General features: G+C 42.9%; 1 protein-coding gene across 5 annotated transcripts in view; it reads left to right on the plus strand.

Annotated features, from left to right (window-relative positions):
• Nucleotides 1–14,335, plus strand: part of PDS5B (PDS5 cohesin associated factor B) — a 108,506-nt gene that overhangs the window by 62,376 nt on the left and 31,795 nt on the right. For 4 of the 5 annotated variants that reach the window (XM_069969900.1, XM_069969899.1, XM_069969902.1 and 1 more), the window contains 7 exons: nt 6,743–6,823; nt 9,144–9,284; nt 10,323–10,438; nt 10,724–10,839; nt 11,084–11,229; nt 11,606–11,757; nt 13,022–13,135. In XM_069969900.1, the coding sequence (XP_069826001.1) occupies nt 6,743–6,823; nt 9,144–9,284; nt 10,323–10,438; nt 10,724–10,839; nt 11,084–11,229; nt 11,606–11,757; nt 13,022–13,135 (866 nt within the window). The remainder of the gene's footprint in view (nt 1–6,742; nt 6,824–9,143; nt 9,285–10,322; nt 10,439–10,723; nt 10,840–11,083; nt 11,230–11,605; nt 11,758–13,021; nt 13,136–14,335) is intronic. The other variant, XM_069969903.1, reaches the window with a different exon arrangement.

Below are 14,335 nucleotides of genomic sequence, written 5' to 3' on the forward strand. Positions count from 1 at the left end.
CAAATGGTAAATGTCCATAGTGGGAAAACCTTTTTATAGATTGTGCAGCGGTCAGTTACTTCATAGCCAAACACAAAAAAACATGTATGAAGTCTCAGTGGTAACTAATATTCATCCATCTTCACGGTGTGTGGTTTTTGATCATTTGTGGTAGAAGGGGAAGGAAATACTTCACAATTCAACACCAAAAATTCTAAAGCTCGGGCTATGGAGGCGACCATGTTCAGGACGCCTCAAGCTGTGTGAGGCACATGGCTGCAGCTGTGAGATTTACTGCATACATCTGGATTTGCTTATATCCTGATCTAGGCCTGTTTGGCAGCCAGACCAAATAGCAGTTGGTGCAAGGCATATGTGACGGACAGTAGTCTCCGAAGTCACATACCTATATATTATAATTTTTTATTTTTACATATTCAACTAATAAAATACTTTTGGATCGTATATGCGTCTTTAGACATCTAACACATTAGTTGTTGAGTTAAAACCCCAACTATGAAGCAGCACAACACTTTCTATTTCAGCAGTGCCTACAAAGTTGGCTTAACTCTGAGACTTACTCATTTGAAATCAATGTGACTGTAATGCCTAGTCAGCTCCAAGTGACAGTGACGCTGCAGCCTCTTCATCTTGTTGATCAATAGAGACCTCTGCTCATTGACCCCCTATTGATACCAATTAACAGTTTAAAGATGCTCTTTCCGTTTCTAAAAATGGCCGTACCAGAGCTACTAAGATGGATAGATATTCACTTTTATGCTGTGTGATCCAGAAGTCATAAGGGCAGGAACCATTAGCTTCCCCCCCACCAGCTGATAGGTCTGTCCCCGTTTGGGTATAGAGAGCTGTCAATCAAAGTTGGTGGGAAAGGAAGAAGTTGCCAGTGAATTGTGGTTTATGCACAATTAACCCCCCCCCCCCCCCCCTCCATAATGCCTACATTGAAGGGGCTTTTATGCCAGGAAAATTTGGGGAATTAAAAAGTCTGGATTTACAAACTGTTTTTTTGGTGCGCCATAAATGTTTAACAGACCAAGTCAGTCGTTCAATTTTTTTTAAAATTATAATTAGATAACTAGTATTACTCAAGTGAAACTTGGGCAAGTCTACAATAACTAAATGTAAACTTGCTTGGGATAAACATCGATCTATCTGAAAATTAATAAAAGGAATTTCTGAAACTGTGGCCTACACGGATCAAGTGCATAATAACAAAAAATGAATCAACACTATAATAACAGGGTGGCAATCCTGGAGAGAGATATCAGGATTGCCACCCTGTTTATATAGTGTTAACCCCTTCAAGACCAAGCCTATTTGCACCTTAAAGCGTAACTGTCATTTCAGGGTCATTTTTCTGAAAACATTAAATATGAACAGTACAAGCGATTTTAAGAAACTCTGTAATAGGTTTTATGTACTAAAAGAGTTTCCTTCTGTACTGAAAAAGCAATCTCCCAGCCTCCCCCCTCACTGCAGAAGCAGCAGGATTTCTGTGTCCATTATGTGGCTATGGAGAGGGGAGGGGCTATTAGGAGTGACTGAGCACGGAGCAGTCTTGCACAGCACAACACCCTGCAATTTTCTCTCAGTAAGTTTATAGATTAGCACTGACCTTTCAGACACCTGAATTTAGCGTTTTAGGTGCCCAGACAGTCTACAAACAGCTGACCTTCATGTCACCTCTTCCTGCTCCCTCATCTCCCTCAGCCCCTCCCCCCCTTCATAGGCTTACAATGGAGAGAGCAGAGCCCGTCTCCACTGGCTTCTCTGTAATGAAGACGTGTTTGCCTGATAATGCACAGATAAGAAGTCAGGGGGGGAGGCTGGGAGATTGCTTCTTGAGTACAGAAGGAAGCTTTTTTGGCTGATGAAACCTATTACTGAGTTTCTTAAAATCGCTTATACTACTGATTTCTGCAATAAAAAAAAAACATGACAGTTACGCTTTAATGACCAGGCTCATTTTTCAAAATCTGACCTGTCTCACTTTATGCGCTTATAGCTCAGTGATGCTTTAACGTATGCTAGCGATTCTGAGATTGTTGTTTTTCGTCACATATGGCACTTTATATTAATGGCAAAATTTGGTCACTGTCTTGTGTGTTTTTTGTGAAAAACATCAAAATATCATGAAAAATTTAAAAAAATTAGCATTTTATGAACTTTGAAATTCTCTGCTTCTAAAAAAAGAAAGTCGCATAACATAAATTAGTTACTAAGTCACACTACCGATATGTCCTCTTTATTCTGGCTTCATTTCATAAACATGTTCTGCTTTTTTAGGGTGTTATGGGGCTTAGAAATTTATCAGCAAATTACCACATTTTTGTGAACGTTTCCAAAACTGATTTTTTTTAGGGACCAGTTCTTTATTTAAGTTGATTTAGGTTTGTATACTGGAAACCCCCATAAGTGACATTTTGGAAACTACACACCTTAAAGAATTAATCTAGGGGTATAATGAGCATTTTAACCCTACAGGGGCTGGAGGAAAGTATTTACCATTCGGCCGTAAAAAAATTAAAAATTTCCAATAATATATACCAGGGGTACTCAACAACTTTTAGTGAAGGTCCACTTACCGGGGTCTATTGTCAGGTGAAGGTCCGAGCTGAACATCAGTAGGAAACGTGTTTTGTTACTTTGTCACAAACGTTCAACTATTTATATACAGAATTGCTGCTTATTAGCGGGAAAATTGGCATTTTTTTCTCTCTCACCAGGCCTTTGATATTCGGTACAAAGGGGGTGACTGCCCTGGTAGTATATAGCCCCCCTGTTGCTCCCCCAGTAGTGTATAGCCCCCCCTGTGCGCTCTCCTTCAGTAGTATGTAGCCCCCTGTTGCTCCCCCAGTAGTATATAGCCCCCCTGTGCGCTCTCCCCCTGTAGTATATAGCCCCCTGTGAGCTCCCCCCAGTAGTATATAGCCCCCCTGTGCGCTCTCCCCCTGTAGTATATAGCCCCCTGTGCGCTGTCCCCCAGTAGTATATAGCCCCCTGTGAGCTCCCCCCAGTAGTATATAGCCCCCCTGTAGTATATAGCCCCCTGTGAGCTCCCCCCAGTAGTATATAGCCCCCGTGAGCTCCCCCCAAGTAGTATATAGCCCCCCTGTGAGCTCCCCCTGTAGTATATAGCCCCCTGTGAGCTCCCCCTGTAGTATATAGCTCCCCCCATGCGCTGTCCCCCTGTAGTATATAGCCCCCTCAGTAGTATATAGCCCCCTGTGAGGTCCCCCCTGTAGTATATAGCCCCCTGTGCGCTCCCCCCCGTAGTATATAGCCCCCTCAGTAGTATATAGCCCCCTGTGAGGTCCCCCCTGTAGTATATAGTCCACCTGTGCGCTCTCCCCTTGTAGATGCCCCCCAGACAGAAAAAAAAAAAATAACAAAAACAACTCACCTAGCACCTCGTTCCCCGCTGCGGCTGTCTTCGTCTCTTCCCGTCGGTCCGGCCCCCGGCTGATACGCGCTCTGTAGGGATGTCCCGGGGATTCCCCAGCAGAGCGCGCATCAGTGACCTCCGCGTACGCCGCCGGCCTGCACTTCTGGGAAGGACAGGCCGGCAGCGTACACTGAGGTCTGTGGTGCGCGCTCTGCTGGGGAATCCCCGGGACATCCCCAGAGAGCGCGTATCAGCCGGGGGCCGGACCGACACTGCCCCCAGCCCCACAGGCGTACTGACATCTAAGGACAGTACACCTATGGGGCGGGAGGCAGTGCGGTGGGGAGCGGGACGGACCGGATCCGGGGCGGTTAGGAGGTCTGACCAGGGGTCCGGACAGCTGGCCTCCGCGGTCCGCCAGTTGAGGACCCCTGATATATACATTTAGATTAAAGTTTCTCATTTTCAAAAGGAACATAAGAGAAAAAGCACCCTAAAATTTGTAACGCAGGTTCTCTTTAGTACTACAGTACCCCATATGTGGGCGTAAACCACTGCATGGGCACACAGCAGGGCTCAGAAGGAAGGGAGCGGCAATTAGTTTTTCCATTGCAGATTTTGCTATAGAAGTTTCTGAGCACCAGGTGCGTTTGCAGTGCCCCTGTAGTGTCAGCAGAGAGAAAAAACCCCATAAGTCACCCCATTTTGTAAAGTACACCCCTCAAAGAATTTATCTTGGGGAAGGATGAGCATTTTGACCCCACAGGTATTAGAGGAAAGTATTCAAAAGAAGACAGAAAAAAAGGAAAAACTCAAATTTTTCCAATAATATGTTCGTTTAGTTTGAAATTTCTCAATTTCACGAGGAGCAAGAGAAAAAAAGTACCCCAAAACTTATAACGCAGGTTCTCCTGAGTAGAAAGGTACCTCACATGTGGGCATAAACCACTGTATGGGCACACAGCAGGGCTCAGAAGGAAAGGAGCGGCAATTAGCTTTTTCAATGCAGATTTTGCTGAAGAAATTTCTGAGCGCCAGGTGCATTTGCAGCGCCCCTGTAGTGCCAGCGGAGTAAAATCTCGCCATAAGTCACCCCATTTTGGAAAGTGCACCCCTCAAAGAATTCATTTTGGGGTGTGGTGAGCATTTTGACCCCACAGGTATTAGAGGAAACTATTTAAAAGTAGACAGTAAAAATGAAAACCTCAAATTTTTCCAATGATATGTATGTTTAGTTTGAAATTTCTCGAGGAACAGTAGAGAAAACTCACCCCAAAATCTGTAACGCAGGTTCTCCTAGAACTGTACCTCATACGTGGGCATAAACCACTGTATGGGCACACAGCCGGGCTCAGAAGGGAAGGAGCGCCAATTAGCATTTTCCAAGCAGATTTTTCTGAAGAAGTTTCTGAGTGCCAGGTGTGTTTGCAGAGCCCCTGTAGTGTCTGCAGAATAGAACCCCCCCCCCCAAAAAAGCCACCCCATTTTGTTAAGTGCACCCCTCAAAGAATTCATCTTTGGGTGAGGTGAGCATTTTGACCCCACAGGTATTACAGGAAAGTATTCAAAATTGGCCAGTAAAAATGAAAAACTCGAATTTTTCCAATAATATGTTGGTTTAGTTTGAAATTTCAAAATTTCACAAGGAACAGGAGAAAAAATATACCCCAAATTCTGTAACGCAGGTTCTCCTGAGTACAACGGTACCCCATATGTGGGCATAAACCACTGTATGGGCACACAGCAGGGCTCAGAAGGGAAGGCGCGCCAATTTACTGGGGCAAAACCGCAGCTAGTAATAGTTACAAGAATAGAGCAGTTAATAAAATAAAATAAAAAAATGAGATTACAGGTAATGTGGGGTGGTTACGGACAGTCGACTTGGGGGACAGGACACTTCACTTTTTATCCCCTGTCACCAATCATTCATGGTGACAGGGGATAAAAAGTGACGGCGGCACATGGCACAAGCGGTCAGCGGTATATAGTATATACCGCCGATCGCTTGTACTGGGACCCCACAGGGGGGTCCCCGATCACTGCCCCATGCTCTCAGTTACCTCCGGTGGCGGAGAGCATGGGGCTTTCATTCATTTTTACATTTCCATCGCTGTGAACAGACATTAGTCTGTTCACAGCGATGGCGGCGGCCATCTTGGATCTGATGGCCGCCGCGGGGGTGGGGGGGGGGGTTAGTTACCGGAGCACTAGGGGGGTTGATCTGGGGTCTGATTTTACTTATTTCATCTCCCCCCCCACCGTGGATTCACTGTGGGGGAGATTAAATGCAGCGGCGGCACCGCCATATCGGCGGTCACTAAGGAGTTAATGAGGGTTGGCTGCGGGATCGCAGCTGACTCTCATTACCTCCGGTGCTGGACACACATGAGAGGGGGATCGCTCTCTCTGCAGCGATCCCGCTCTCATCAGAAAAACCCCTGTCAGTCAGGAACGTGTATATGTACGTTCCTACTGCACGGGGTATGTGCAATAAGAACGTATATATACAGATTGCTGACGTGAAGGGGTTAATTAATTTTTTGCTATTATGTACTTTTATTGTACTTGAATAAAAATTATTGCTACATTGCTCAGTTCTTGTTTTTTTTTTTTTTTTTTGGTTTAGTTTAGCTATATTGAGGTAGCTTTACGGCTGGGCAGTTACCCACTCATAATAGTGACTATGTTTCTAAGTGCATACATGTTCTGTACTGATCTTTACCTGTAACAGGATGAGTTTCTCCTTTGGATGCCTGCTAAGGCCGGCTTTATTTTATTTTTCTGGTACCCTATGTGTGCTATACAGGACACTGAAAATGCTTCGGTCCACTGCATAGAAATTTAGTAACCCTTTCTGACTGTTGTATTGTTGTGACGATAGATACTATAGTATACTAACACTCGTAATAACAAATAAACATTGTCTACATACGCCGAAAGATTAGCAAACCATTAGCAATTTTTTTGGTCAGCTCAAAAGATTAATATATCTATTTTTTGCACGATAATCACCCTGTGTAATAGAGCCATAAATCACTAAACTGAGTCTGATCATTTAGGATCGAAGCGCTGATAAGCAAACTTTATGGTGCGTTTACACAGACAGAATTATCTGACAGATTTTGGAAGCCAAAGCCAGGAATGGATTTGAAAAGAGGATAGATCCCAGTCTTTCCTTTATGACCTTATCCCTGTTTATAGTCTGTTCCTGGTTTGGGCTTCAAAGATCTGTCAGATAAATCTGTCTGTGTAAACGCACCATTAAACTCTTTGCATGGCTAATATACATTCCTCCTGTATCTTTGGAAGATTTGTATTTTTTTGTCCCCACTAATTGGGATGTTTTTTACTTTTCAGAATTTAAACAAGCAAGCCTATGACTTGGCAAAAGCTCTGCTGAAGAGAACTGCCCAAGCTATAGAACCGTACATTACGAATGTAAGATTGGATTTATTTTCTATTTTTCTGATTTATTTGTTTTTAGTTAAATAAATAAACTCCTTTTGTAGTGCTAACAGGCTATAGGTTTGGAAGTCCCTTGTGGATGATATTATTTTACGACGCCTACAGGGTGATCTGGTAATTTGTAGTAATACTATGAATTAAATATGCCCAATGTTCTGCTATGCCAAGTAGTATTCATTATTTAATATTGATGCTTTGATGGCTGTAAGGTGAAGTTGTTCAGTTTTCTGTCCTTAATAATTAGGAGTGACTGAATACAATTTAAAGTGACACTGTCACCCCCTTTGTTCATTTTGACATCTCTACACAGGTGTAAAGGGTAAATTTAGTGTTTTTCATACCTTATTTCATATCATATGTCATGGTGCTTGTTCAAGTAAAAAGTGTCCTTTTATCATCTGCAGATTGTATTAAGTGGGCGTGGCCTCGCGGCACTAGCGCCACATAACCCCGCCCACAACGGCACAATTGGCCCCGCCCCCTCGCCGGCCATTGGAACAGGCTGGCCGAAAGGTCTAGACTCCACCCCCTTTACGTTGGACAACCAATGGGCGTCAAGGGGGCGGGGCCAACCGTGCCGTTGTGGGCGGGGTTATGTGGCGCTAGTGCCGCGAGGCCACGCCCACTTAATACAATCTGCAGTTGATAAAAGGACACTTTTTACTTGAACAAGCACCATGACGTATGATATGAAATAAGATATGAAAAACACTAAATTTACCCTTTACACCTGTGTAGAGATGTCAGAATGCACTAAGGGGGTGACAGTGTCACTTTAAAGTGACACTGTCACCTCCTTTGTGCATTCTGACATCTCTACACAGGTGTAAAGGGTAAATTTAGCGTTTTTCATACCTTATTTCATATCATACGTCATGGTGTTTGTTCAAGTAAAAAGTGTCCTTTTAGCAACTGCAGATTGTATTAAGTGGGCGTGGCCTCGCAACATTAGCGCCTCTTCGCCCCGCCCTCAACTGCACCGTTGGCACCGCCCCCTCGTCGGCCATTGGAACAGGCTGGACGAAAGGTCTAGACCCCACCCCCTTTACGGGGCCAACGGTGCCGTTGTGGGCGGGGCTAAGTGGCGTGACATATGATATGAAATAAGGTGTAAAAAACGCTAATCTTACCCTTTACACCTGTGTATAGATGTCAGAATGCACAAAGGGGGTGACAGTGTCACTTTAATGCATTTTATAATGGTGGCTCCAGTGTTTGTGTTTGTGTTTATATATGTATATATTATTATAATATAGTGTGTGTTTGTAGATAGAGAGACATACACTCTTACACGTTTTGATTAGACCTCACGGGAATAAACATGCCTTCTAAGCTACTACACTTTTAAGAAATTCCATTCACACCTTTGCAATTGACTGTAGATATTGGTAAACCAGCAACAGGATTGTTCCCATTTTATCAAGTGATGTCCCATTGCCAGGCAATGTCATTGCGTAAAGTGTTAATGTCATTTATTTAAACTTCTGATGCACAACAACTAACAGCAGTTTCCTGTAGGCAATGGAGCAGCAATGCACACAACTACTGCATTTCAACAGACACTGGGCCCTGTATTTGAGATTGCTCGGGGTCCTAGCTGTCTAACCACCCCATGAATATACAATTATCCTATCCTTTGGATATGGGATAAGTGTTAGTGGTCCAACAGTCCCTATGATAATGGGGCTTTAACCTCTGGGATCTCCACAGTCAGTCAGAATGAAGGGCCGCAGTGCAGTAAACCAGCCACCCAGCTGTGCAGGGAACTTCAGCTCAACCTCAGTCATGTAAAGGGTTGTTAACTGGGATGTGAAAAACATAGTTGCATTTTTCCAAGGACAGCCTTTTATATGGGGCGTTACTGCAGTTCCTTGCACAGTGGGTGGCAGAAGTATGGCTTTGTGGTTAGAATAACAACCAACATACCACAGTACTAAACTAGTTTTTCCATCTTTTAACCTGATTTAATTTTGTAGCCATGTTATCTTATTCACATAGACATATTGAACAAGGGTTTTTATTTTTCTCCCTGCTGGAGAACACAGGGATTGCAACCTGAAATATACACACACAATCATAGCTTGTAAACAGGCTCTCTATAGACCCTTTCTGGCTTAACCAAGCAGCCATACACGGCTCTACACAGAAGCTGATTACACTAAATGGAATTTTTTTTTCAAGAATATTTAGAAATGTTTTTTAATTCTATATTTGCAGCTTTACAACTAATTCCTTCTGTATGTCTATAAAAAGTAAACTCATTCTGCATTCATTTTATTTCTATTTATTGCAGTTTTTTAACCAAGTCCTCATGCTTGGGAAAACCTCAATCAGTGACCTGTCTGAACATGTATTTGATTTGATCCTGGAATTATATAACATTGATAGCCATTTGCTCCTTTCTGTCTTACCTCAGCTGGAGTTTAAGCTTAAGGTGAGTGTCTGTCCAGTTAGTAGCAGTTCTTCATTGGGAAGCTTCCATAATAAGTGGGCACTGTCATTAAGAAAAAGTGCATGCCAAGTATGGGTGTGCCATGCCGTTCACCTCTGAGACATAGAGACACACACTTCTAATATAAATCTATGGGACCACCTTGATTGTATGCACAGAGCGCACTCAACTGCGCACTTCTCTACTTGCTCTTTTTAGAAAACGATGGCGGTCTGAATGCTTAGACCCTATCCTCTCAAAAGAAAAAAAGCATATGCACAAAAAATGGTAGCACATCACAAAAATCTTTATTATAACACTGACATAGATACAAAGTACCACAGAAATATATGAATGTACAGGAGTAGTAAAATGAGGGAGACAACACCCCAAATACTGCTCTACATTAAAAACACTAAAATGACACCATAAGTCCTGCTGGTGTTCCAGCCAGGGCTAATCTACCACTCTGACTCTGGACTGTATGTACAATAACAAAAATCCAACATCTCTACCTAGACAGAGACCCAGTAAAACAAAATATAACCACAAATAATGGAGTATGGGGGGGGGGGGGGAAATGCTTAGACCCTGACTGATCCGCTGATCAGGATAGGGGAAAAGTACCCGCGGCTCTATTCATAACAGAGCTGGTGGGCCCCCGATACAGAGATCCGACTACACACACACACACACACACACACACACACACACACACACACACACACACACACACACACCCTCCTACTTTTCTCCTATCCTATTGATAGGGGAAAAATTACTTTCCTAGAATAACCGTTTAATAAAGCCACACTGCAATACCAGCTGCGAACAGTGGACAGGTCTGGCATGGAAGATTTCTTTTTAAAGTAATAAACAAACTCTTTTGAAGTGACTCTTGTTTTTATTTTTCCTTGAAAATACAATTTTGTACAATGAAGTCTGTATAAAAGTAAATCTAATATAATAAATAAGAATTTTTAGTTATTTTGGTTGAATGGTACTTATGTTTTCTTAACCTTTTTTATGCATTTGACACAGAGCAATGATAATGAAGAACGACTTCAGGTGGTAAAACTTCTTGCAAAAATGTTTGGAGCTAAGGATTCTGAATTGGCTGCTCAAAACAAACCTCTTTGGCAGTGTTACCTGGGCAGGTAAATGGTTTTATATCTACGGTTTATTGAATTGCAGGGCACCTTTATCACCCTTTACAATGGTCAAAAAGTTCCAGAACTTTTGATGCTTGTGACTTTTTTTTTTCTTAGTATTTTTTATGCTAGTATGCCTTTTATTTAAGGGGTGCATGAACAGCTTTTGTATACAATGAAAGCTATACTGGCCTAAATCAGACCAAACTTACACAAGTAGACTATTGTATAAATCCCTATGACCATGCAAGTTCATTATTGTCCGGTTAATGTGTGCTTTGTCTTTGCTAGGTTTAATGATATACATGTACCTATTCGCTTGGAGTGTGTGAAGTTTGCCAGCCACTGCCTAATGAACCACCCAGATTTAGCCAAGGACTTAACAGGTACTGCCAAGGACTTAACAGGTACTGGAATCGTATTTATTCTTATGGTCTATTCACATATGGCATTTCTTGCAGGAATTTCTGTAGTGGTCGGTCTCCTCTGAATGGGCTTGCAGACATCCATGCACATTTTACAAAAACAACTCCAATCATATGTATGAAATAGATTTTTCAACAGCAGGAATTTGTCACAAATCTGCCATGTGTGCTCTTCTCGAGCTTGGTACATTGTGCCAGATTTAACCCATGTATTTTTGCGTTTCAGAGTATCTAAAAGTGAGGTCCCATGACCCAGAGGAAGCCATTAGACATGATGTCATTGTGTCTATAGTAACTGCTGCAAAGAAAGACCTCCTCCTTGTCAATGACCAACTTCTAAATTTTGTTCGGGAAAGAACTCTAGATAAGCGGGTAAGTCTAAAACTAGAAGAGTATTGATGTTCTTTTATAGATTTCTCAAGCTTTTGTGGGTTTGTGATGCATATAGTGACCCCTTGTGGTTCTGACAGGTTAGACATGTTTAAAAAAATTTCACATAAAAACACTGCACAGTCAATACCACATCATCACACATAGCAGTAAAAATGTGCTGGTTGACCATGTGGCCCAGTAGCACATTGTGTGAAGTTTTAAAGGAGGAAGATGACTGAGTACTCGCTGCTATTGTAACTTTGTTTTTTTGTACAGTTGCGGATGTCAAACACAACTGCTGTCTGTTTAGCTTTTAGTGTATTACCAGTTACATAACTAAACTAAACTTTTCATTTCTTTTTCTATTGTTGATCAGTGGAGAGTAAGAAAAGAAGCCTTGATGGGCCTAGCTCAGATCTATAAGAAGTATGCTTTGCAAGCTGATGCTGGAAAAGAGGCTGCAAAACAAATTTCCTGGATTAAAGATAAACTACTTCATATTTATTACCAGAATAGCATTGATGATCGGTTAGTATTTTGTTACTTTTTTTAAAAATATTGTTTCAGTGCAATTTTGATTTATTTGTAGCAATTTATTTTCACCCAGGATTCTTTCTACATTATAAACTCAGTGAAATTAGATAAATCTAGGCCAATATTCCAAATGTGGTTTCACTAGAGCTCTATACAGCAAGATCACCCCCCCCCCCCCCCCCATCTTTCCTTTCTACTGGTTATACCTCTAGCTGTACAGCCCAGCATACGATTTGCTTTCCCTACCACTTGGCTTCACTAGTGACTCATTTTATTGCTGTCAGAAATCACTTCCCCTAAAGCCTTCTCCTTTGAAGTCTTAACTAACTCTTATCTGCTTATACGATACTCTGATAGAGGATTTCTACTTATGAGAAGTCCTGTCCAGCTTTTAAAGGCTTATTTACACCACTTTTCTCTTCAGGTCCGCTTTAGGGTGCCTTCACACGTACCGGATCTGCAGCGTATTTTATGCTGTGAGTTTGCAGCGAAATCCGCTGTGGATCCTGGTATAGTGAAGTTCTATGAGGTCATAAACAGGCAGCGGAATTTTCATTCCGCTATGGGTATGTGACCCAGCCCCTTTAACTTCCTGCATCCCGTCGCCCGCAGCATACATTACCTGCGCGGCGCTGTGGCTATGTAAGGCTCCCGGCTGCCCTCACTCCCCATCAGCCCAATGAGTGCACGGCAGCACTGATTGGCTGATGAGGAGTGAGGGCAGCCGGGAGCTTCACACACAGCTGCGGCGCCGAGCAGGTAATGTATGCTGTGGGCCGTGGCTGCAGGATGTGAGCGGTTAAAGGGGCTTGGTCACATATCCATAGCGCAATGAAAATTCTGCTGCCTGTCTGTAACCCCATAGAACTTTAATATACCAGGATTCGCTGCAAACTCGCAGCATGAAATCCGCTGGGGATCCGGTACGTGTGAAGCTACCCTTAAAAGAACCTATCTGTTATGGATAACCTGGAAGGTTGGAATATAGACGGTCTTGTCCAGTTGGAAGAGAGAACCTGTTTTACACCTGTTCTCTAGTAGAATAAATGACATGAAAGAAGTAGAAATTGGAAATTCTGCTTTTGATACTTGTGTTATCATCTGTCTGGTTACAATCATGGGAGCTTCAAAACTCCTAGGCAGCAGGTCCATATTGGTTTTCTGCTTCCAAACGCTCATTACTTGTACTGTTGGTGCATTTCACTCTAAAGGTTTGTTTCTCCCCCCCCCCCCCCCCCCCCCCCCCTCACTTTTGTAGGTTGCTGGTAGAACGGATTTTTGCTCAGTACATGGTTCCTCACAACTTAGAGACTACAGAGAGAATGAAGTGTTTATATTATCTGTACGCAACGTTGGACTTAAATGCTGTTAAGTAGGTATCTCTTGTTGCTAGGGTAACACTTAATAAGCTAAATTAAGATGGAATAAATATAAAGTGTGAAATTTGTCTGTTTCTTGGGCTTAAAGAGCAATCTACATATATTATAAGCTTGCATCACTTAAAAGCTTGCCATTTGCAGACGATAAGATGCAAGATTTTTAGACCAACAGTTAATTTCTCAATAAACATTTTCACTTATTGAAGCCATTTATCTTCCTTCTAAAGGATTGCAAGGATTAACATCAAGACGGGTTGGCCACTTTATAGTAAAATAGTTCAGTGTACAGCATTAGTAAATCTACTGCATTTGCTTAGAGCAGTTCCCTGTGTACCCCATAGAGTTTAATTCAGACGCCCCTCCTCCAGGCTGTGCTGTCTAGCTCTGTGGGGAATCTGTCCGACATGGTGGGGCTTGGTCACATGTAGTGATGTCACGATACCAGAATTTTGAGTTCGATACCGATACCAGCTGTTTTATTTCGATACTCGATACCATTTCAATACTAAAGTTTAAAAAAACAACAAAAAAAAACAAAACGTAAATACAAATATAATTCTCCCCCCCCCCCCCCCCCGATTGCAGATATGTGCACAACAACTCCCAGCATACCTCTATGTGCACAGGGGGGTATGCTGGGAGTTGTTGTGCACAAGGGGGTATGCTGGGAGTTGTTGTGTACAAGGAGGCGGCTGCTGTACAACTGCAGCTCCCAACATATCTTTGTGCACTACAACTCCCACCAATCAGCTAGTTATTCTGTATCCTATATTTTGGGAGATCCCTTTGTGTCTGTGGTGGTTGCAATGCAGTTATTGCCCACAAGGTATTTAAAGGGAACCTGTCACCCCCTGTGACGGCGTGACAAGCTCCCAACCCCCGCTAGAACCCCCTATACTTACCTGATCGCGCCGGGTCCCGCTTCTTGATCTGGTCCGGTGGTGGAGATTTCAGCGCCGGAAGCCAGGCGCGCACTCCTGAGATGAGTCCAATGCCAATAGAGAATGAATGGTGAGTCCGACGCTCCCATCTATTCTCTATGAGCGTCGGACTCATCTCAGTCACCGGACCGGATCAAGAAGTTGTACCCGGCGTGATCAGGTAAGTGTGGGGGGTCGGGAGCCTGTCACCCTGGCACGGGGGGTGACAGGTCCTCTTGTAAATATGTAAAAACCTGCAACAAATAACCATAC

The sequence above is a fragment of the Dendropsophus ebraccatus genome, chromosome 5 (genome assembly GCF_027789765.1).
Source record: "Dendropsophus ebraccatus isolate aDenEbr1 chromosome 5, aDenEbr1.pat, whole genome shotgun sequence".
NCBI classification, from domain to species: Eukaryota; Metazoa; Chordata; class Amphibia; order Anura; family Hylidae; genus Dendropsophus; species Dendropsophus ebraccatus.